At 37.0% G+C, this 25477-nt stretch overlaps 2 protein-coding genes across 2 annotated transcripts in view; one reads left to right on the top strand and one right to left on the bottom strand.

The window, feature by feature from the left end:
- Positions 1-21532, top strand: part of LOC127858081 (uncharacterized protein C1orf112 homolog) — an 88491-nt gene extending 66959 nt beyond the window's left edge. Inside the window, exons 14-22 of the mRNA XM_052394968.1 lie at positions 6714-6796; positions 6900-7035; positions 7739-7921; positions 9120-9326; positions 13571-13681; positions 16340-16522; positions 18114-18311; positions 19010-19054; positions 19457-21532. Of these exons, the coding sequence (XP_052250928.1) occupies positions 6714-6796; positions 6900-7035; positions 7739-7921; positions 9120-9326; positions 13571-13681; positions 16340-16522; positions 18114-18311; positions 19010-19054; positions 19457-19624 (1314 nt within the window). The 3' untranslated portion in view covers positions 19625-21532. The remainder of the gene's footprint in view (positions 1-6713; positions 6797-6899; positions 7036-7738; positions 7922-9119; positions 9327-13570; positions 13682-16339; positions 16523-18113; positions 18312-19009; positions 19055-19456) is intronic.
- Positions 21270-25477, bottom strand: part of LOC127858082 (xenotropic and polytropic retrovirus receptor 1 homolog) — a 41800-nt gene continuing 37592 nt past the window's right edge. The window contains exon 17 of the mRNA XM_052394970.1: positions 21270-22160. Within this exon, the coding sequence (XP_052250930.1) occupies positions 22085-22160 (76 nt within the window). The 3' untranslated portion in view covers positions 21270-22084. The remainder of the gene's footprint in view (positions 22161-25477) is intronic.

Here is a 25477-nt window from a genome sequence, read left to right as displayed (position 1 = left end):
GGTTCAGAACCTGTCACAATCTTCAAACGAATGCATCTTGGCACCTGCAAACCTTTCTTTGAAAACACGCAACAACATCGTGTTGTACGTGTGACACAACAAGTTGAATGTAACACTTTGCCACAGCACCTTACTGATCTGTATGATCGCAGTTCAGTCCATCTAAATGATCAGGAAAAATCTGATCTTCAAAACTTGCTTTGCAAGTACAGTCCTGTCTTTTCCAAATCTTCTGAGGACATTGGGCGAACCTCACTAGTCACACATGTCATCAACACTGGTAAAGCTGCACCAATTCGGCAACCGCCAAGGCGTTTACCACTTGGTAAACGTGCAATTGAAAAGGAAGAAGTTACCAAAATGCTGGAACGTGGCATCATAGAGCCGTCAAGCAGTGCATGGGCTTCTCCAGTTGTTTTAGTGACCAAGAAAGATGGCACCCCGCGGTTCTGTATAGACTATCGGCGCCTAAATGACGTCACCATCAAAGACGCATACCCGCTACCAAGGGTTGACGATTGCATCGATTCACTTTCTGGCGCCAAATATTTCAACTCGCTTGATCTTAATAGCGGCTAATGGCAGGTCGGTATGAGTGATGCTGACAAAGAAAAGACCGCTTTTGCAACAACTATGGGGCTGTACCAATTTACAGTAATGAGTTTTGGACTGGCAAATGCTCCATCTACATTCGAAAGGCTGATGGAGAACGTTCTAAGAGGTCTACAGTGGGAGGAGTGTCTCCTATATATGGATGACATTGTTGTTCCATGTGCCACTGTGTCCGAAGGTTTAGCCCGCCTTGAACATATCTTCGAAAGGCTTCTTGATGCTAACCTTAAATGTAAGCCCTCAAAATGCAGCTTGTTTCAAAAGAAAATAAATTTCTTGGCCACATTGTCTCAGAGGATGGTATCTCTACTGACCCAGCCAAGATTTAAGCAGTGCTGACATGGCCAACGCCGAGAGATGCTAAAGAGGTTAAGAGCTTTCTGGGACTTTGCTCGTATTATAGGCGCTTTGTCAAGGACTTTGCGCTTAAAGCGAAACCTTTGCACAAGGTTTCGAATAAGAGCTCCAAATTTGAGTGGTCACAAGAATGCGACGAGTCATTCCAATCTCTAAAGACTTCTCTAACTTCCTCACCAATTCTAGGTTATCCGGTTCCTGGTTCCAAGTTTGTCCTGGACACTGACGCCAGTGACATAGCAACTGGTGCTGTCCTCTCACAAATTCAAAACGGGACCGAAACTGTGATTGCATATTACAGTAAGGCTCTCAACTCCCATGAAAAAGCATACTGTGTTACACGGAAGGAGTTGCTTGCTGTAATAAATGCGTTGAAAGCACTTCACTCCTATTTGTACGGACAGCCAGTCCTTGTCCGGACAGATAATGCAGCGGTAAGCTGGATGAAAAACCTGAAGCACCCTACTGGGCAAGTTGCACGCTGGCTACAGGAGCTTGGTAAATATAACCTTGAGGTTACGCACCGTAGTGGGTCACAGCACAGGAATGCTGATGCCCTTTCACGCAATCCGTGCTGTAATTGTGCCCGGCAACAACGCCTCAGTGATGAAGTGTCCGAGCAACAAACTGCTACACCTGAAAATTGTCTCCCTGAGGTAGACAAGCATGACAATGATCGCTTAAGGGCCGTTACATGATCCAAAGCAAATGAAAAGTCCCAATGCAAACCTTCAATGGCTACTCTTAGTAACTGGTCACCCACAGAAATCAAAACCGAGCAGCTGAGAGATCCTTGCATTGCATACCTCATTCAAGCTCTTGAAGGTTCTGAGACAAGGCCACAATGGCAGGCTGTCAGTGACAAAGCATCTGCTGTCAAAATCCTTTGGCGCATGTGGGACCGATTGAACGTTAGTAGAGGTTTCCTAGTACGTACATGGCATGAGGATCAGCTTCACAAATGGGATCAGATCGTCGTACCGTCTCACAGACGAGAAGATGTACTTTATTACTTTCATGACATTCCGTCTGGTGCTCACTTGGGTGTCGAGAAGACACTAGGAAAGATTCTGCAAACTTTCTTCTGGCCAAGTATGCGAGAAGACGTTGAGAGGTACTGCGCGATGTGTACACACTGCGTATCACGCAAGAAAGTCACCCCTAGGTCAGAATCATACCTTAGCCCCATTAGAGCGGTGTGCTGTGGACATATATGGGCCGCTTCCCAGGTCTGAATCTGGTAATGCATTTGTCCTTGTGATATGCGACTGCTTTACACGGTGGACTGAAGCCATTGCGATACCAAATCAAGAAGCAAAAACTATTGCAAAAGCATTTGTCAACAATTATGTTTCGCGATTTGGAGTCCCTCTATCAATACATTCGGATCAGGGTAGTTGTTTTACCTCATCTCTTTTTAAAAACATGTGCGACTTGTTGGGAATAAGGCATACTCTGTCCACTCCATTGCATCCGCAGTCCAACGGAATGGTTGAGCGCTTTAACCGCACTCTAGGTACCATGCTCACCATGTACTCTGCCTCAAACCAACGAACTTGGGACCAGTTTCTGCCACAAGTACTCATGGCTTACCGGTCTTCCATCAACACTAGCACCGGACAGTCTCCCAACAAAATGGTTTTTGGTAGAGAAATCACATTACCCTTGCAGGCCTGCATTGGACTGCCACCAGGGTCTGGTACAAACGAAAAACCTTTCCTGACGATTATGTGTCGGACCTACGTGCAAATTTGGAACACATCCATGATCTTGCTCTTAAAGTTCTTGCGAAAAAGGTGGTCTACCGCAAGCGACATTATAACCTTCTCGCAAAAACTAGGCAATTCAAGGTTGGTGACCCTGTCTGGTTACTGGATTCAACACGCAAACCAAGTGTATGTAGTAAACTACGTCCACAATGGCAAGGGCCATATCTTGTATTAGGAAAGATAGACGATCTTGTCTATCTTATAAAGAAGTCCCAGAAACACAAAGCTAAACCAATCCATGTTGACAGGTTGATGCGATTCAACGGAAGCGAAATCCCTCAGTGGATTCTTAACGCAAAGTAGATATTTATCAGTACAATTTACACAGCTCACAAATTGTTATCTTCACACAGACCACTTCCTACAACAATACAATCTGCACTTTATTATATATATATTGTTTAATCTTCGCTGTGGTTGCAATCACTCGATGGCAAACTTCTGAAATTTGCATGAATCCTGCAATATGATAATTTGATACCGATACAAATGATGATGCTTAAATGAAGATTGAAGTCTATGATGAATGGTGCGCACCATACGCTGAGTAATGAAGTTGGCTTGATCACCCGATTGCGATTTACTCCAGAGAATGATTAGATTCTACGTTAAAGCATATCAGCTCATCAGTAAGGTATTTCCCTTGTGTACTTGCAGGATACAAGCCAATTTGGATATCAACTCATCTGCCCCTTCTGTGTTGATCATCGACCCAAACTCTTCAGCCGTTCTGGTGATTTACGCTACCACGCAAAGTCAAAGCACCCCATTGAGCTCCGAGTAGCACCAAATGACCTTTTCAGCAATAAGGTGGCCTTCTACTTCTCTACGAAGCCAGCTGCATTCATCAAGTGCCATGAAGTTGAAAACCCCAACAGCGCCACTGCGTCCTACGCAAAATATCTTGTAACAAAGTGGGCTGCAGGTAGATCTGGAATTTCTTCATGGATTAAGGGTTGGGAGTTGGGATGTGAATCGTCTGCAAAATCCAGGAAACGAAAATCTTCTGAAAGTGTTTCATACATCCGACTAGATGAATTCGGTGCTGTGGCGTATTTGGAAGATGGACCTTCCGTCTATAAGGCCACCATTAAGAAGGGGATCTTCCAAAATCAAAAGTCTTTGAGCGCATTGAAGCGGCGACAGGATTGTATCGCTCCTTCGCAGACTCAACATCAAGGTCCCTGGGCTGAAGAGGACTATCCAGATCTTTATATGGATATCGCGCAATTGCTTGGGATTGAGGACCGGTTGGTTGCAAGGGTGCAGAAGAGGAGCGACATTGTGTTCCAGGCAATAAGAGAATCGGAAATCGACATTATACCGTCTCCAATGTCGATCCACCTATCTGATCCATCATCACCCGTCCAGCTACCCCTCCAATCCATGCCATCCTTTGATTTGTCTCCCCTCCCCACAGTGTCTGCATCTTCATTGATCATCCCTGTACCAACTTCAACCCCCGCAATCACCCCTCTCCGAAGGACCAATGAGGTAACTGCCGTCATCACCTCCACAGCCAACACTTGACTCTCCAGCCAGACTCCATCATCAACTACCGCAATCGCCCCTCTCCATAAGACCAATGAGGTAACTGCCGTCATCGCCTCCACAGCCAACACTTTACTCTCCAGCCAGACACCATCTTCAACCAATCTGTCACCTATTAACACATCTTCCGTCCGTCCTGTTCCAGCCATGATGTCGACGCCTGCAGCCACACTCCAAGCACCCATCACTGCCAACCTGCCTTCCCTGCCAACAGCATCTGTTTTCAAGCCACCACCAACTATTAGGAGTCCCATCACCACTTCATCAATGTTACCCCCAACAACAGTCCCTTTTTCTGTCCGATGCCTTCTATCACCTATTAGAGGTTCAACACCTGTATATCATCCAACATCCCCAACCACCGAGGCTCAAAGCGAGGTCGCGAGGTATTCCCCTTCTCCATTGTCTGCGGTGGAACACTACGTGCCAACACACTCCTACAAACACATGCGACGGCACTTCTGGTCAGTGGGGCAATGCCTCTGCTACCCCCTTCCAAACGTGATTGGTCTTCTGTTCCGGATGAGGCAATTACGCTCGTACAAGGTTTACGCTGGCCACCAAAAGGATGGAGGAACCTATCTCCTGACTGCCGATTACTTGCACTGGAGTATGCTGCAACATCCATCCTTCAGTCCACTGCTGTATCATGGAGCATCACCAACCGATGTCTGTTGGTCCACCAATTTCAGCACCTGATGCTCCCTGGTACAGCAGGTATTCTCCTGGACAACAGTGGAAAGGCCCGCCACTACTTACACGAAACAGTCCGAGAGATTGCCAGCGGCGTCAGCTCTCTTCCAACTGAAGTCAAGTCGACGATACTAAGGACCCTCCCAGAACATCAAGACGATCCTCTCCTGTCCATCATCAAGGACATTCCAGTCAGGCCCTGAAGGAAGAAGATGTCATGTAAACTTTGAATGTTTAAAGTTGTTTAGTATAAATAATTAAATTTTATTAAATCATATGTTTTAAATGACTGTTTAAATTTAATGACATAAAAAAAGTACTTGTGCTTGTACATTTCAAACTCCAGGAGGAGTTTATTTCTTTAAGGTAGGGGAAATGTAATATGTAACAGTTATGAAATTATCAATTAAATCTACTTACACATGTTTTATTTACTCCAGATACTTGCTAACAATCCATTGTTTGTCACAATTCAGTAATTCCAATCCAAAAATACGCTCCATGTTTGTTTACTATGACGCTGTCAGCCAGCTGTGTAGGAATACGACCTACATTTTCAATTGCACAATATAATTTGTTATTCCTAACTATTGTTCTCCAAAATTAATGGCTTTCACTTGTATTATTAATCTAAGGATGCATTTGTGTATTGCATTTTGGTAAAGTTATGTTCCAGTTGCAAATGCTTTGGAACTATTTTGTTAGGCGTAAAAAGCCTATTCATCATTTAGTTTCATGTTTCCATTGTATTATTAAAATGTTTAACAGAATTTAAATGCAGAACATTTCTGCCTGATATTATGTATTAATGTTATGTGTTTTAATACAAATTGCTTTTTATAATGTAACAACTCATATTATTGACTTACTTTGTTGATTTTGGATTCCGAAATGCTGTTTAGGAAAATGGCTCTTTGTAAACTTGTTTTATTGGTTAAGGAATTCCTAAGTGCACGTTGATTGGTTGGGACGCCTAAGTTTTGGAATCCTAAAGCATCTTCACTATAAATAGCGCGCAGCATCACGGATTCTTCACCTCGGTCAATGACTCAAAATCCACATCATTTAAAAGTCGGAAACCTACCAGCTTAAGCTAAAGCCATCATAATGGTAGGGAATAGTTCTGTAAAATCTTAAGTATTCTTTTAAGTTATTTAAAATAGTAATCAAGTAACAGTGATGCTGCGCACCTTCATCATACTTATAGTTATTTATTCGTAAACCAAACTTCTTAAGACGCGTTCTACGATTTGAATGAATAGATTTGTTAAACCTTAACTCGGTCGTTTGTTCTATCCTGACAACTTAGAAGTGTCTAAGTATTACAAACAGTTATTATCAGAAATAAATGAAGTCAGGCAGGTTGAAATTTTACATTTGTCCTATTGTAAAATGTAACGAAACACCCTTATGGTGGCGCAATCCCAATGATTGTTGATTGACAAAAATTCAAACCAATCTTGCAGTTGTTTTGTTAGGTTTGGTTAATTAACGGAATAGTTAAATTATATAATTTGAAGATAAATCTAGTTTTGCTGAGAAGAAAAAAAGTGTTTCTGTGGTTATTTTTTACACCATCTTAAAATACAGTCAAACTGACTCAAAAGTCTGGACCCTGTCTCATATCCAATATGCCTTATAATCAACTAAAAACTGTAATAATTTTATTTTCATCACGTATATAAAAAAGGACGGCTTTTGGCCATACTCAGAAAGGGGATACTTTTTCAGGAAGAGTGTTTACTGGAGAATCTCCTGTCTGCATATCCAGTGGTTTCAAGAGTAGCAGAGGACATCTGGTGCTTCATGAGCAGGTAAGTCTTTGTTGGCCAATGAAAACACTTATTTTGTTTTAGGATTTGTATTTGGCCAATGAAAATTCTTGTCCAGTTTGCTCATACAAGTTTTGTTGTTCAGGTTTGGATCTGCAGACCTCTGCTACCATCACACAGTGCTCTTGTTAGACCTCACATCCAGTCCACAGGATACCTTGATACCAGCCGTGGTCAGATTGGTTCAGAGACTTGTCAAGTTTCTTGCACCTAACCACAAGGTGAGATTTCAGGACATGTTTTAGAGGGACCAGAAAACCGGTTTGATGTTGGGCGGGGTGGGGGGGACACATAGATTTGTCCTTGATTGTCCTTGCTCATAACTGAAAACGTACTGTTGCTGGAGTGATGAACATCTCCTACTCCGGATTTGGATTTGTATTATTTATATTTTAAGAATTATGGCCCTTTTTTTACTAATAAAAAAAACATCTTTGAATTTTTTGTCATATGATAACTGAAAAATTATTGCTGCTTGAGTAATTCGCATCTTTGATATGTTTGAATACAACCTATGAACAGCAATTGTCAAGTCCAATAGTTTGATTTTTTATGTGCTCCTTCATAGAAGAAAATGGGTTATAAGTGTATAATACTGAAGTACTACACATGTATAGAGTTAAATGGTATTATAAAGGTAATACACAATCTTTAATTTTGACCAACAATATTATAAAGCAAAATCGTATTATGATACAGATTATATATGGTTTTGGTATATCAGAAGGCTCTTAAATGATAGCTATCCTGAAGTAAAACATGGGAGATTTAGGAATGTAGTGGTACATGTACATGTGCAATTGGTCTTACCAACATGTAGAAGAGACATGTTTATGAAACAAAAATGAAGAAAACACGTTTACTGTATTTCATACACCAAATAATTTCAGTAAATGGGGAATTTAAATGTTGTGTAAATTTCAGACAAAGCTCTTGCAACGCTACCCTGTAGATAAATACCGGACGTTGTGGGGTGAAGTGTTGCTGCCTGTATTGGGAGGAGAGTTGAGTGCACATCAGTATCAGGGGATGGTTCTAGCCTGTGCTCAGCCTGTACAGATGTTTGTGGCTGCTACCTCTAACACCTATGCAGATCTTATACAGCTGGTAAATTACTGTGATACTGTTTTAGTGTTTTGATGAAACATGCATGATAATCTTTTATTATGCCCCCCTTTGAAGAAGAGGGGGTATATTGTTTTGCACATGTCGGTCCGTCGGTCGGTCGGTCCATCCACCAGATGGTTTCCGGATGATAACTCAAGAATGCTTAAGCCTAGGATCATGAAACTTCATAGGTACATTGATCATGACTGGCAGATGACCCCTATCAATTTTCAGGTCACTAGGTCAAAGGTCAAGGTCACAGTGACTTGAAACAGTAAAATGGTTTCAGGATGATAATTCAAGAATGCTTACGCCTAGGATCATGAAACTTCATAGGAACATTGATCATGACTGGCATATGAACCCTATTGATTTTCAGGTCACTTGGTCAAAGGTCAAGGTCACAGTCACTTGAAACAGTTAAATGGTTTCCAGATGATAACTCAAGAATGCTTACGCCTAAGATCATGAAACTTCATAGGTACATTGATAATGACTGGCAGATGACCCCTATTGATTTTCAGGTCACTAGGTCAAAGGTCAAGGTCACAGTGACTTGAAATAGTAAAATGGTTTCCGGATGATAACTCAAGAATGCTTACGCCTAGGATCATGAAACTTCATGGGTACATTGATCATGACTGGCAGAGGACCCCTATTGTTTTTCAGGTCACTAGGTCAAAGGTCAAGGTCACAGTGACAAAAAACGTATTCACACAATGGCTGCCACTACAGCTGACAGCCCTTATGGGGGGCATGCATGTTTTACAAACAGCCCTTGTTTCAGTATGACTTCGTTTCGTCTTGGAGCAACTTACTAAGAATATGAAATCAAAACTACTTTGCAGCAAAGATTAAACATGTTTTATTGCCTGGTAGTAGTGTTTTAATGTATTGATGAAGTGTGGACAATTATCTTTGACTTCTATCTTTCTTGAAGCAACTAAGAATATAATAAATCAAAATGTATCTGCAGTGAAGATTTATTATGTGTATGGCTTTAACTTTAATTACCTTTTCATATTTCTGCGGTCATTAATGATAAAGGTCTTGTTTATACACCTTTATTTGTACAATGCAGGGCACCTACATATTTTGATTCAGTTTTTTGCTGACATAAATGTAGTTTTCAGGCAAAAAAGGGAATGTGGGGGCACCGAGGCCTATTTACACTTTCTAGTTTTAAGCTCCTTTACAGCTTTCAGATCTTAAATGCTTGACAAAGCTTGTCAGTGTCAACCACAAGAACGATGTCCCTTCTATTGCCATGGAAACAGTCAGTAACCTTTGGTTGTCATGGGCAGCAGACTGGTCAGGGGAGACAATCTTTACCCAGTGTTTAGTGGAGATGACAGAGTTAGCTGGACTGATGATTGGGCATATAAAGAACTTGGTTGTTTTACAGGTGATTGTATGCAGTAAATGGCTAAGAATGATGCACAGAGAATGTTTAAATACCAAAATTAATTAGATGTTATGTTTTGGATTGTGTGTATGCAGATTTAAGAAAACTCAATCAAGATAATATTTTACAATTATCATTCTAGCCTTTGTACCATATAAGTAGACTAATGTGATCAGTGCAGTATTTTAGGGGTAAATTTGATTCCTTTCTTGTCTGCAATTCCTTATAATAATACAGTCAATCTTGTATTTAGAGACCACTAAAGGGAGTAACCAAAAGTGGTCTCTTAATAAAATGGTCTTTAAATAAAAAAAGGCCATTTGGGATGAATGCGGACCTTTGATTTTAAATCCAGATATAGGATTATCTCCTTTTGACACAGTGATTTCAGCTTTTGTAATCAAATGAATCTAAATATAAATAAATGAATAAAACAATGTTTCACTTAAAATAAGTTTTATTTGTTCTCTCTTATCCTAAATACAATGTAAATGGTTTGCACGGAGAATGGGTTTTTCCGACTCCAAACTCATTCGCGATTAAATTTACGTGCACTTTTACTCTTCAACACTTCAAATATCTGAATTTTCTCAGTTAACGTTAACACTTTCCGTTTTGACATTTTAATTTCTGCATGTAAGCTTATATATATCTGACTTGATTATGGTACATAGGGAAATAAATAAAACACCTTAATTGAAAACTAAATAAACAGGCCTGATTTGCAAACACAAACTTATTAGCATACATTTGTAATAACAATTACATTTTTTAATGAACAGATTTCGACACATGTTACAGATTTATAGTTTATTTTTTACACCTCTCGAGAACACTGTGAAAATGTTTGTCGCGTTGGCGCATTGTTTCTACAATAAAATCGGCAATCAAATTTTTCACTTAACGTCCCAGATAGTAAACTCTTTAACCCGTAGACTGTTGGCAATACCCACTGTGTCCATTATAATGATAATTTTAGAAATACACTTATACCTGATGTTTACAGAAGAAGACCAAGTATGTTTAAACTTTTACAATTATTGAACGTGACTAGAAAATCTATACTGATTCGTCTTGCTAATTTCTGTATTAAAGCATTTAAACTTAGAGCCGAAAATATATAGAGAGTATTTTTTCCTCAGAATTGCAAGTTTGTATATGATATCGAACTGCATATCTTTTTTTCTCAATCAATTTACGGATGTTTGAATATCCACATACATTTGTATCTTGATTTAAAAGAATAGAAAAGAGCCTTCTCTTACATATAACATTCTCACAAAAACCCTATATTAGTAAAATGCTGAAACAAAATTGTTGTTATTTTGACGCATTTGTATTTATTATTGCTTTATTTATTGTATTTTGACGATAAGCTGTATATGCTTAAGTCGTAAATAAACGATCTGTTCTGTTCTGTATTATTCAACACCAAAATTTGATACACAGTCAGAACCGGTCATCGAGACAAAGGAAAATGGCTGGTGTCAAATCAAAACAAAGGTGTACTCGTTCATGTTATCGGCTTTAATAAACAATCAACACTGATTTGTCCCTGAACGGTCAACAGATTTACCACTTTTACCTTAAAGCGGTCGCTTAATTCAAGACTTGGGAATCAAAATACACTAAAATCAGCGGTCGCGTAAGACAAAAGTTGCTTAATATAATATGAAAATATAGTTAAAACGCTCTGGCAGGATTCAAAGTGGTCACATAAGCAGGCTGTCAAGCGGTCATACTTTTTCCTACTTTTTCCTACTATTTCCTACTTTTTCATCAGGATCCTACTTTTTCCTATTTTTTTACCAAATCTTCCTACTATTCCTACTTTTTCATTTTCAATGGAGAATTATTTTTTTTAAAGAGTTTATTTAGTAAACTTGCAGGATGAATGAATCTATGGCATGACTGTATCCCTGTTAATGTGCATTCATCTAAATGAGACCTGACAACCCATGCTGACTGTCTGCTAGCACCTCTTCAGGAGCATAAATATTTATTTCTTATGTAACTTTTAAAATTATTGACAAGTTTTTTTTTGAAGTAACAATAGTGCCTTGTTTACTTCCTTAGCATTTGTACACTGCAGACTGCACTACCTTACACAGTTCCCAGTGATGCAAGAGCTGAGGGAACCCATTGTTTATTCCAGTTTTATTTTGTTTCCATTGACAATAATTTGACCAAACCTTATGCATGTTTACATGATATTGCTGTTTGGAATGTAGAGATATAGAGATACATGTATTGTATGAGTGGTTATGTAATATGGAATTTATTACACAAGTTATTGGAAAAAAGATAAAACTGATGCTTTGCCGAGTTTTCATCCTTTACAAATATAATGTAATAAATTCTGTATTACATGACAACGGATATGATGTTCTATTGATATCATAGGTACATCATGTTTAGTAATTAAAGATAAATGCACAGAGCCTAAATACCCTGATACATTTTTATGCTCCCGGTAGGGTGGCATATTGCAGTTGTACTGTCAGTCCGTTTGTCTGTCTGTCTGTGTGTGTGTGTCCGTCCGAAAACTTTAATATGGGCCATAACTTTTGCAATATTGAAGATAGCAACTTGATATTTGGCATGCATGTGTATCTCATGAAGCTGCACATTTTGAGTGGTGAAAGGTGAAGGTCATCCTTCAAGGTCAAAAGTTAAAAAATACAATCCAAGAGAAGTAATAAGCTTTAAAAGGGAGATAATTTCTAAACCTGCCAAATGATATATTGAAATTTTATTTCAAAGCTGGGCAATAGTGGGCATTGTGTTTCGGACAAACACAATTCTTGTCTAATGATGCCATAGCTAGTGAGGTAACTTCAAGGTGTTAAAGCGAAGTATTAAAATTATTAACGGCATTATTACACTCCCGCAAAGTCATCAATAATGTAAAAGCCATTAGTTGAAACTGGAATAAACAATGAAGTGCAACTGTTTCATTGCCCAATCAATGCTGTCATAAAAGATGTCAGGTGATAAGGTCCTATCTCCAGTTGCATAATCTGCTCTGCAATGACCAGTCATTTTGAATGTAACTTAAGTCATTATAACTGCACCCTATTGCCAATTTAAAGGTTTCACAATGTAGCTGTAGCAGAACATTTACACTGCTTTATATACTAGTATTAATCTTGTACAACAAGTTGGTGTATCACTAAATAAATTTGGTCTTCTGCTTAAGGATATAACATGCACAATATAATTACCATTTTTATATCGATAAACAGAAGACCTCTAACCACTTATTTGATGATACACCAAAATGAACAGCATCTAATTACATGTATACTTCTTTATCAGGGTAGCTTTGCTTGAAACTTAATTATCATATATACACTATAAGTGCTTAAATTCCTAGTGGGAAAACAAAGTTTAACCCTTCATGGATGGAGAAGTTGGACAACAGTGGAAAAACACTGGGATCATGGTGCAAGAGAGATACCGGCAATGAGTTTGCAAGATATTGTACTGTCAGAATGAAGTCCATCTTGTAGTAATTCTGGTGCTAATCAACTTATAAGTCATGCAGATGGATAAAAACACAAGGAAAACATGAAATACATGCATGATAATTCACAAAAGCGTTTGTTTGGAAGTGCCCAAAAGCCAAGCAGCTCTCAGGGTTGTGGGGATAAATCTATCTGTATGCAAGTACATCCATCACACAAGGAACAGGTACAAAAGGCTGAAATCTTCTGGGCCCTTAAGGTAGCTTCAAGTGGGTATCCATACAGAACATGTGATGGCACTCCTGCTCTGTTTCAAGCTATGTTTTCTGGACCTGTGTCTAAAAAATAAGTATTATGTATTCCTACTTTTGAGGGAAAAGTTCCTACTTTTTCCTACTTTTTTCCTACTTTTCTTGCAAAAGTAGTTCCTATTTTTTCCTACTTTTTGAAAAAGGGTCACTTGACAGCCTGCATAAGACAAAAGTCGCTTAATTCAAGTGGTCGCAAGCACAAGATTGACTGTAATAAATATAACAAAGTGTTATGTAACTATTTGCAGGAAAATGTTTTATGTTTTATTGTATTGCTTTATGAACACATATTGTACGTTTGTTAAGTTACAAAATATAAACCAGAACATCATTGTTTGCAAATTAAAAATTCAGTCTTGATATTAATATCTAAACAAAGATTTAAGGAACATGACATGCATCAAAATGTATTGTAATCATTATATAGAATATAATCTTAAATTTATAATCCCTCTCTTTCACGCAGATTTTAGAGTCTTTACACGCTGCAAGGGGTCAGGGTGGGGTGTGTATAGAGGTGGCGGCCTGCAGATTTCTCCAGCGCTGTAAGAAGAAAGCCTTCACTCCAGATGTACAGGTACAAAATAAGTGTCTTCCCTCCAGATGAACAGGTACAAAATAAGTGTCTTCCCTCCAGATGTACAGGTACAAAATAAGCCTCTTCCCTCCAGATGTACAGGTACAAAATAAGCCTCTTCCCTCCAGATGTACAGGTACAAAATAAGCCTCTTCCCTCCAGATGTACTGGTACAAAATAAGTGTCTTGCCTCCAGATGTACAGGTACAAAATAAGCCTCTTCCCTCCAGATGTACAGGCACAAATTAAGTGTCTTCCCTCCAGATGTACAGGTACAAAATAAGCCTCTTCCCTCCAGATGTACTGGTACACAATAAGCCTCTTCCCTCCAGATGTACAGGTACAAAATAAGCCTCTTCCCTCCAGATGTACTGGTACAAAATAAGTGTCTTGCCTCCAGATGTACAGGTACAAAATAAGCCTCTTCCCTCCAGATGTACAGGCACAAATTAAGTGTCTTCCCTCCAGATGTACAGGTACAAAATAAGCCTCTTCCCTCCAGATGTACTGGTACACAATAAGCCTCTTCCCTCCAGATGTACAGGTACAAAATAAGCCTCTTCCCTCCAGATGTACAGGTACAAAATAAGCCTCTTCCCTCCAGATGTACTGGTACAAAATAAGCCTCTTCCCTCCAGATGTACAGGTACAAAATAAGCCTCTTCCCTCCAGATGTACTGGTACACAATAAGCCTCTTCCCTCCAGATGTACAGGTACAAAATAAGCCTCTTCCCTCCAGATGTACTGGTACAAAATAAGCCTCTTCCCTCCAGATGTACTGGTACACAATAAGCCTCTTCCCTCCAGATGTACTGGTACACAATAAGCCTTGTTCTGGAAAAACTGGGCTACTTGAATATGCATGTCAGCACAGGCAATCAGGAACTTCACTTTCTGCTTAAACTTGTTTTTCGTTTAGAAAAGACTTCTTTTGAACAAAAATTCCACAAAAGTGTAAAGTATCGCCTCTGATTGACCTGTTGGACTACAAAGGCTAACCTAAGACAACACTTTACGCACATGCATTTAGCTCTGTTTTCCAAGAGTAAGGTTAAAAAATATATACCTTATAGAGTTTACTTGTGTATACATTATAGAGTTTACTTGTGTATACCTTATAGAGTTTACTTGTGTATATCTTATAGGGTTTACTTGTGTATACCTTATAGAGTTTACTTGTGTATACCTTATATAGTTTACTTGTGTATACCTTATAGAGTTTACTTGTGTTTACCTTATAGCGTTTACTTGTGTATACCTTATAGAGTTTACTTGTGTTTGCCTTATAGAGTTTACTTGTGTATACCTTATAGAGTTTACTGAGCACACTCACATCACTTGACCTCATTTGACCTTGACCTACTTTGGACATAGACTTATTCATATGAGCCAATAAATCAATACTGTCAAGGCTTAAACTGACATCATATGCGTTCTTGAACGAAGCATTTTGTTCAATTTGAAGTTTCTATAACGTGATCATTTCAACTTGCTTTGGTACAGTTTCTATGATCTAAGATGATAATTTTTAAACAGCAACCAGTATTCCATAAATGTTCATCACTATTCCACACTGTATGTTTCAAGCATCAGTATGGTTCGACATCTCTTATAATTAAGTGTGTTCTGTTTTCATAATAGCAAGTATTCACAGATCTGATTATGTTTTCAGCAAAATCAAGTATTCACTGCTTTGATAATTACTTGTTAGCTCAGCTGTTTTCGGAGAAAACCCCAGGTATTGTCATAGCCAGCTTGTCCACCGTCCGCGTCGTGCTAAAACCTTAACATTGGCTCTAAAATCAAAGTGCTTCCTCCTACAACTTTGAAACTTTATATGTAGCTGCACCTTGATGAGTTCTACATGCCACACCCATTTTTGGGTCACTAGGTCAAAGGTCAAGGTCAATGTGACCTCTAATATATAAAAAAAAATATTCTGACAAGCTTTCATTTATTCAAAACTGCACCCGCAGCCGAGCATTGGCACCATCTATGCGGTTCTCTTGTGTTATGTTTTCGGGTAATAATTGTTCTACAACTGTAGTAGTTCAGTATGCTTGTTTAGCAAGATATTAATGAAAATTATAATAAAGTATGATAAGATTCCACTAATATAAAATGTTATTTAGCAACATAAATAAAATGTAATGCGATTTCTGCAACAGTAATACAATGTGAAGTGATTATAGTAACATCTGGTAATGCATAGACTCTCCAGTCTGTTCCACTAAGAGCAAAGTCTGTTCTGATTTCAGCAACAGCAGATGTTCCCAAGACTCTCCAGTCTGTTTCACTAATAACAAAGTCTGTTCTGATTTCAGCAACAGTAGATATTTCACAGCCTCTCCAGTCAGTTCCACTTCTCACAAAGTATGTTCTGATTTCAGCAACAGCAGATGTTCCATAGACTCAAGTATGTTCCACTTATAACAAAGTATGTTCTATTTTCCGCAACATCAGGTTTTCCATAGACTCAAGTCTGTTCCACTTATAACAAAGTATGTTCTGATTTCAGCAACATCAGGTGTTCCATAGATTCTCCAGTCTGTTCCACTAATAACAAAGTATGTTCTGATTTCAGCAACAGCAGGTGTTCCATAGACTCAAGTCTGTTCCACTTATAACAAAGTATGTTCTGATTTCTGCAACATCAGGTGTTCCGTAGACTCTCCAGTCTGTTCCACTCACTGCTGACCAGCCAGGACCCCCTGGTACAGTTCACGGCTCTGGTGGCCTTCACCCAGTTTGCAGAGAGCACACCACACGAAGACCTTGTGCCTGAATGTCTGGCTGACAACCAGCAACTCCAGGATCTAGTCGTGGCTTTCCTTAACAAGGTTCTGGAACTTAGTATCATGAACATTCTCAATTGTTTTGTTGCTCAACTCAGAAACCCTTCTTAACTCTCTGCCATTCAGCTACGCACTTTGTAACGTTTGTAGTCCCTAAGAAAATCATTTGAAATTAAAGATCTTCTTACTAGATTCAAGTTTGTTAATATACTTTCAATAATTGTTTGAAAAGTTTTCAGCAATTTCAGTCTATATATAAATCGAATTTTAATACAAAATAAATGCTTATCACTTTATTACCGATATGGCTAGAGAGTGAGCGTCTTTTAAAAATCAAACAAAATCTGTTCGTTTGTTGGTTTGTTAGCGTCAAACTTTAACATTGTCCATAACGATTGTAGGACAAACGGCACCTGGACAATCGGCACCCAGTGTTTTTTGCATACCTGGACAGTCGGCTCCCTGTAAATGTGTCAACCCAGACAATCGGCACCCGATTAAATTGTAAACCCGGACAAACGGCAACCTATTTAAAACTAAGAAACAGTAAATGTGTTTTTACCAATAAAGACATTTGACTTGATTTGGCTTTGTAGCAAAAGAAAATCCCGTCAACACCTTATCGTACTGATTAGTCTAATCCGCTAATTGGTTGTAATAATAGAGATCACTAATTGTCAATATAAATAATACCTGACGGACATTGCGATAAAAAAGTATCTCCATGTATTGTGGTGTTTTCAAATTATATATTGTATACATATATTTGGGCAAGTATTAATCACCTCTTTTACCAAACCAATTAGCGGATTAGACTAATTAATTAAACAAGGTGCTGACGGGCTTAATGGATCACCTTTAATCGGGTGCTTTTTGTCTGGGTATACAATTAAATCGGGTGCCCATTGTCTGAGTCGACATATTAACAAGGTGCCGACTGTCCGAGTATGCAAGAAAACACTGGGTGCCGATTGTCCGGGTGCCGTTTGTCCAGATACTTTTGCAATATTGAAGATAGCAACTTGATATTTGGCATGCATGTGTATCTCATGGAGCTGCACATTTTGAGTGGTGAAAGGTCAAGGTCATCCTTCAAGGTCAAAGGTCAAATATATGGGGGACATAGTGTTTCACAAACACATCTTATTTAATGATGCTCACGCTTGTCTTTTTTAAATGTACCTTTTTGGCCAACACATTTTGCCGAAATAGCTTAAATGCAGTGCTTGTGAATTTATACAAATACTTTCATTGTATACTAAGTTCACAATTCTCAGTCCCAAAATTAAAATTTTCAATTTTTGCACCAATTTCTATTTCACTTACCGCAATGTTGACACAATAACATGCAGTAACACACGGATCAAAGCAAAACCTACAAGACGTGGAGAAGAATGGAAAAAAAAAGAAAAATTAATTTCTTCTAAGAAATGAATAGATCAACTTTTGGTAGATCCATTTCCCTATTCAGCATTAATTTTCTTTTTAATTGCTGCATTCATCAACCAAAAAAATATATAAAATAAGAACTTTCATGGATGTTCATCTTTACCGCCTTTTTGGAGAATACCCCCCCCCCCCCCCCCCCCCCATGTTCTGTACAAACCATATTACTCGTCAAACTTTCTATTGTCAGAATCTTCCATTGCCTGAGGACTACAAGGAAACTGTATTCTTGAGTGATCAGCTGGTAAGATTGAGAAAGCCTTTGGCTGACCAGACATCCACTGGACAAGGGACTGCACCACAGGGAAACATCAGTGACGTTGCCATGGCCAAGGAGGAAAAACCTTGTCAACGAGACATGCTCGATGATATTTCTGAATCAAATCAGGTTGGTTTGAGATATCAGAGCATTGTTGATTTTTAATTTGGTCTGAACACTGATTGAAACAAGAAGGCAATTGTGTTCCTTCTGCCCATTCCTGTGTACACAAACTGTTGGAGACCTGATGTGATGACCTAGTTTTGTACACATATTCAAACAAACATATTCTGACAAGTTTCATCAAGATTGAGTCATAAACATGGCTTTATAATGGTATTAAGTTTTATTCTGAAAATATACTTGTTTTAGGTCACGTGATCATTGACTGAGATATCGACAAGATAAACATACTAAGTTTCATCAAGATTAAGTCTTTAATGTGATTTTGGTTTGTAACATCGTATAATGGTCCACAACAAAGATTGTTTAAATCATACCCCTGGAATTGAAACTGGTCACACTGCAGTACACAGGTGTGAAATTTAGTTATATTTATTTTCAGATTGTTAAAGCGTTGTACTAAGTTAATTTACATTAATTTTCAAATAAAGCTATTTCAGTTTCACATGTACATGTAAATAAAACATAGCCCAGTTATTCCTCTATTCTTCATTATTTAATTAATACTCAAAAGGCAAATATATGGATATAAATTACATACAAAAATGAAGATTTTATTTAACAACCCTATAGATTTTGTTATCAAATTTGAAAAAAGTGACGAGATTTGTTGACCAATAATGGTTGTTCTTGATTGATTTCAGCGAGCAACAAAACGCAAGCGACCTGATGATGCAGCTATGCCCCAGGTTTGTACCCATTGTTCATGTAAGAGCACAAATGTTAGTGAAACTGAAGGATGCTCCCTAATGTGCTTGGAAATTGATGGATTAATTGTAAGCATGGGAAAGAGAAATAAGCCCAATAATAATTAAAGGAAACTGCCTTAAATTGTAATTTTGCATTCCTGTTAAGTCAATTACATCAACATTAGAATTCAGAAGGGAGGATAAATTAGTGATTATATGCACCTTAACAAAAAAAATTTGGGGAGGGGGGACATTTCATTAATGAAAGTATATTGGTATTGATTATTATTGGTGTGCCATTCACTTTTAAATTATTGATGTTTTAAAAAGAATTGACAAATGTGAGATCTAAGTAACAGAATGCTGAAATTCATAGTCTTTTGAAACATTATCTACTTCCAGGCAGAGCTAACCACTTTGGAACAGCTGATATCTGACCTAGATGCGGCCACAAGAAAGTTAGAAAGCATGGAACTTTCCGATGAAAACATTGTAAACAAAACCTCCCGCAGGACAAAACTGTTGGACATACATTCTAGGTTACAAAGATGCCTTAACAAGATGGCATAGGAATAGAACTGTGATGAAATAATTTGTGCTTAATAGGCCCTTTCTAAAAGCAAACAGGTGTATATTGCTTCAAACTTGTCAGTTGGTTGGATGTAGGTCATTAGTTATTTTGGTCAAAAGGTCAAAGATCAAGGTCACAGGGATTTGTAATTGTAAATTTGTTTATGCGAGATATATTTAGAATGGTTTGTCATATGATCATGCAAATTATTAAAGTGGTAACTTGAAAGAAGGGAAGAGACCTATTGATTTCAAGGTAAAATATAAAGGTCAATGGCTTATAAAATGAAAAATTTTACCACACACTATCTAGAGAATGCTTAGGATAATATAAAATTAGTATATTTGTTAATCTTTACAAAGCAAGACCCCTAATAATTATCAAATCAGGAGATCAAGGGCTGCAATATTACCCTGAAATATGCCTAATAGAGGATATTTGTTGGATTTGGTGGCATATCGATTTTAATTCAGAGTGATCATACTAAATAAACAATTTCTATGATCACAAATGAATTAAAATGATTAGAATATATAGATGACATTTGTTGGATTTGGTGGCATATCGATTTTAATTCAGAGTGATCATACTAAATAAACAATTGTCTATGATCACAAGTGACTTAACTCTTTCAGTGCGGGAACTGAATTTTGTAGGCCTGTGCAAACAGTTTGGATCCAGATGAGACGCCACAGAATGTGGCGTCTTATCAGGATCCAAACTGTTTGCTATTCTGATAGTATTATTTGAAATAAATTAAAGAAAATGCTATTTTTAGAAATTTAGCAGACGACATTTTAGCAGATGACAAATTTCCCAGCATGCAAAGGGTTAAAATGAATAGACCACCAAATGCAACAAATTATATATTTATTACAAATGGTTGTTTTTGTAACTTGCAGTCTGTTCAGGTTTTATGCTGTTTGCTGCTCATCAGTATCTTAAGGTTGGAAATGAAGCTTTTAAAACTTGAATCTAGTAAGAAAGGTCTTTATAAAATTTAACTTTGTAAGGGATTGCAAATGCATCAAAATAGGTATGTAAGTGTTAATTCATGATACTTTGTATGTTATGCTGTTACAATCGATTTGCTTCTAACAGAGAATTAAGTTCTGTTTGTTACATAGTTTGTTGTTTGATTGTCTAACTATAAATATTGCTTAAAACTGTGTTCATAAAGCTATACTTGACCATTTAAGATGGCAAATTGTGCATTTAAAAAGAAATACTGCAGTATGTAAAGAAATGTCTTTAAATGTGTTTATTTTAATGTCCCCCACCACTAATAGTAGTGGGGGACATATTGTTTTTGCCCTGTCTGTTGGTTTGTGTGTTTGTTTGCTCCAACTTTAACATTTTGACATAACTTTTGCAATATTGAATATAGCAACTTCATATTTTGCATGCATGTGTATCTCATGGAGCTGCACATTTTGAGTGGTAAAAGGTCAAGGTCATCCTTCAAGGTCAAATATATAGCTTCAAAGCGGCGCAGTAGGGGACATAGTGTTTCTGACAAACATATATCTTGTTGAGAATTGAAATTGCTGACTTAATTATAAAAAATAATGGTACACAAGTTTGAAATTAATATGTTCCATAGCACGGATAAGAAATTCTGGGGTGTTCCAGCACAAGACGAAATTTACAAAATAAATATATATTTACATTTTATGAACATCATTAAACCAACACAGGACAATCGCGACAACAATTTAACAATAATTATACAACAAATCAATAATAATCATTCATCTTATGCAAACACGCACATAAAATGACATTATGCTTAACAAATTCTGATTGCACTGAGAAGAAATCTAACTATACGTTTAAAAATTGAAATTTTAAGGCAATACAATTCACATCAATCTAAGATAAATTAAAACCAAAATACATAATGCAAAGACAAACATTTATTTTTGGATCCACTCAAATTAAATATACACATGCATGTGGCAAACTATCTGACTTAAAGAGATCTATATTTGACTTGCAGTATTTTTAACTTGAGGTTTATACATACAGCATCAGGTCTTACATACGCATGGAACCATGAGATGTGAATTCATTTAAACCTCTGATCATAATAATGTTCCTTAAGACATACCATTGCATGTTCCTTTTCACATGAACTTGTGGTATTGAATGTTCCTTTTGGCATATTAACAAAATCATATGTTATTTTCATATGAAATCACATGATCCTTTTCATATTATATATTAAATTAAATGTTTCCTTTGGCATTAAATACCGTAAGTACCTTTTCATATGAAACCATATGTTCCTTTTTGTATTATGTGCTAAATTAAATGTTCCTTTTTGCATAATACCGTAAGTACCCTTTAACATGAAATCTTGTGCTCCTTTTCACTTCACAACACACTCCTTTCTAGTGAAATCTCCGGGTTGTGTTTTCATGTGATATTTGGTCTTCTCTTTCACAGGGATGGTTCAACTATACACCCTTAAACTTCCAAGGTATATTCACATCAGATATCAGGATATCTTCGGGATGTCTGTCCTTTTTACCCCTAGAAAGACAATAGAAATACATAAGTCATGTTAAGGTACTCAAGTCTCATAAAATTGATTTGTAATTTCTTTATTTATAACAATATAATAATAATATTTATTGACAGTTCATGATTATTTTGTATAAGCTTGGAAATGACTGCCTTCATCATGAGTTTTATAGGACTTGTTCATAGATGTTCAAAAAGACAATTTTCCACAAGTTATTGATTCCCAAAACAAAGTTCATACGTTGATGAAAAGCAGAAAAATAGCACACTTTAGACACAAAGTGAACTTGTATATGTTGGGGTAAGAATGTTGTTCAACTTTTACTTCCACTGTGCAGTCTGTACAGGCTAATCCGTTTTTATTGTATTTTTCGTTTTAAGTTAGACTCTTCTAGACAAAAATCCAGTTTAGGCGGAAAGTGTCGACCCTGACTGCACTGGCTAGTCTGGGATGACACTTTACAAACATGCACTTAACCCTCTTTTCACAGAGCGTGGCTCAACAATTTTCTGGAAAACCCCTGATGCTGATAACAAACTACCATGTCAAAATAATATCTGAACCAAAATCTTTTTTTTTTAACATTTATTGATGACCAGGTTAAATGTTATAAAAGGGGAGTAACGTCATACAATAATAAATACTCAATTAAAAAAATCATCGTTACATGAGAATCTAAAAATAGGTACAAAACAATTGAGTTAAATTTTTTTAAAACAAATTACGTGCAGGAAACGAGTAAAAGTGTTTGAAAGTGCGATAAATATTTTTTACACTAGTCAACTTTATACTTCTTGTTAAGTGCAAACATGATGTGCAGTGGACATAAAGGTATCACAGTTAGGTAACAAAAAAAAAATTTAGTGACTAGCATGCGTGGAAAACAAATTTTCAAAGCTAGTTGCTTTTAGAAATCAAAAAGATGCACTGATTCATGCAAAGCAAGCATCAAAAATAAGTATTACAATGCAAACACATGCAATTCAAACACATGCAGAGGACAATTTAACAGATTTTGGTTGATAATTGACGTAAAAAAAAGTTATATGATCATCAGAAATGGACAAGGTAGTCAATAAGAGATTTCTTGACGCATTTATTGGCAACAGAATGTATTGAACATAAGTTGAAATTTTTGGAAGTGTGAATGCAATGGGTGACTGGATGCAGAGGAATGGTGCTATGCTTGTTAACCCTTTGCATAATGGGAAATTTGTCATCTGCTAAAATGTTGTCTGCTGAATTTCTAAAATTTGCATTTTCTTTGATTTTTTTCAAAGAATACTATCAGAATAGCAAACAGTTTGGATCCAGATGAGACGCCACATCTCATCTGGATCCAAACTGTTTGCAAAGGCCTTCAAAATTCGGTTCCAGCGCTTAAAGGGTTAAGATAAATTGCAAGAGAACTTGGAAGCCCCGATTTTTACTTTTCAAGCAAACTTTGGTGCTTTTAGCAAGTTGTAAGAGAGCCATGATGGCACTGATGCGCTCACCTGGGTTCAGGATACACTAAAGGTAAAAAACATGACCTGGTAACCTAGTTTTTGAACTTGCTTGACTCAAATTAAAAAATGTCCTAAATATTGTCAAGATCAACATTTTTATAAAGTTTCATCAAAATTGAGTCATTCATGAGACCTTAAAAAAGGTAGCTAGGCGTTTTTAATATTTGACCTGGTAACCTAGTTTTTGGATGCATGTGACCCTGATTTGAAGTCAGCCACAATATTTTCAAAATAAACAGTCTAACCAACATTCATTGCAATTGAGTCATTAATGTGGCCTTCAGAACTGTAACAATGTATTTTTTACAATCAGATAATAATGTGCTGTTTGGATAAAATAGAGCTTCATAACAGGAGTTATGAGCACAGAAGAGAGTTGCGCATGCTTGGGGTGTTTACAAATATCTTTCATTTGCACTCGTATAATATTCCATAGTGCTAGGCTCATGAAAAATGTAATTGTAAAAAAAAGAAAACTTAAAAAATAATATACAAAAATGATTGCACAATTTAAGCACATATTTTTTTACAATGATCGATCATTCGGAATCCAGTCACAGAGCAAAACATGGTGTTTTTAAAGTGACTGAAAAAAAAATCAACTCAACATAGCTATCGGATAAAGCTCTAGTCAATACCATGGGGTGATATCCGATCCATTCGGCTGTAATAATGAATATATAGTTATACAGATTCACATGTACACATAAAGTAAACTTAAATGCATTCATAGCAACAATGTCAAGATTTAAATAGTTAACATTTAAAGTTGTTTTTTACTTCATTTTGTTATATAATATTACAGCTGTTTTAAAAAAATCAATGCGTATGTAAAGTGAGGGTTGCTTCTTAAACTCATGCAAACCCAAGGGGTCATTGAACAATTATGACTAATAAGAAATAATTTTGATAACCATCCAATTATCATCAGTTATCAATCATAAGATGTTGTGATGAGTGGGATTTATCTACAAAATTGTATTTAAAAGCAACACATTCAGGAACAATTTACTTCCGTTGTTCCTCTGGAAGTTGAAGAAATTTCCGAATAGCAGTCATGGAAGACCAGTCATGTTTGGCCAGAAATCGTAAATGCAACTTTTAATTTATCTTCTTTTTGTGCCTTGTTCTGTGAAAATTGGCCAAAATGCATGCACGTAAAGTGTCGTCCCAGATTAGCCTGTGCAGTCCGCACAGGCTAATCAGGGACGACACTTTCCGCTTTTATGACATTTTTTGTTAAAAGGAAGTCCCTTTTTACTGAAAATCTAGTTTAAGCGGAAAGTGTCGTCCCTGATTTTACGCACATGCATTATGCCTTGTTTTCTCAGAACAAGACAAATTTGTATAACTGTTTCTCTGAATGAATTCTCAAAACAAAACCACTTATTTGATCCCTATAAAACAACTATTACACTACAAAACATGCTGTTAAGTATACAAGTTTGTTCAATGGCATTACATCATATGCCATTTGCAATGGTATTTTGCCAAAATAATGGTATGCAATTGATCATTCCAAGAAGAGGTAGCCAAATAAAAACCTTAACAACTTTCTAAAACATGACTGTGTTAGATAAGAATATTTGTGATGGTTGTTATAAAATCAGAAGCAAGGTGCAGCATGTGATAAACAGGTATAAAACGTTAAAAGTGTGTTGCAGTGAAAGCATATTAGACCAACGGAATTACACAAATTCTACAACTAGAAATGCAAGCTTTCTCAGTTGAAATAAAGGATAACTAAACATTAAAGATTTAACAAAATTATCTGATCTTTCTAAATAAAAATTCTAATCTTAAAACATATTTGCCAG

This window comes from Dreissena polymorpha, chromosome 14 (genome assembly GCF_020536995.1).
Source record: "Dreissena polymorpha isolate Duluth1 chromosome 14, UMN_Dpol_1.0, whole genome shotgun sequence".
In the NCBI taxonomy this organism is placed as follows: domain Eukaryota; kingdom Metazoa; phylum Mollusca; class Bivalvia; order Myida; family Dreissenidae; genus Dreissena; species Dreissena polymorpha.
Note: the sequence above shows the minus strand (reverse complement) of the source record. Positions and strands in the feature narration are given on the sequence as shown.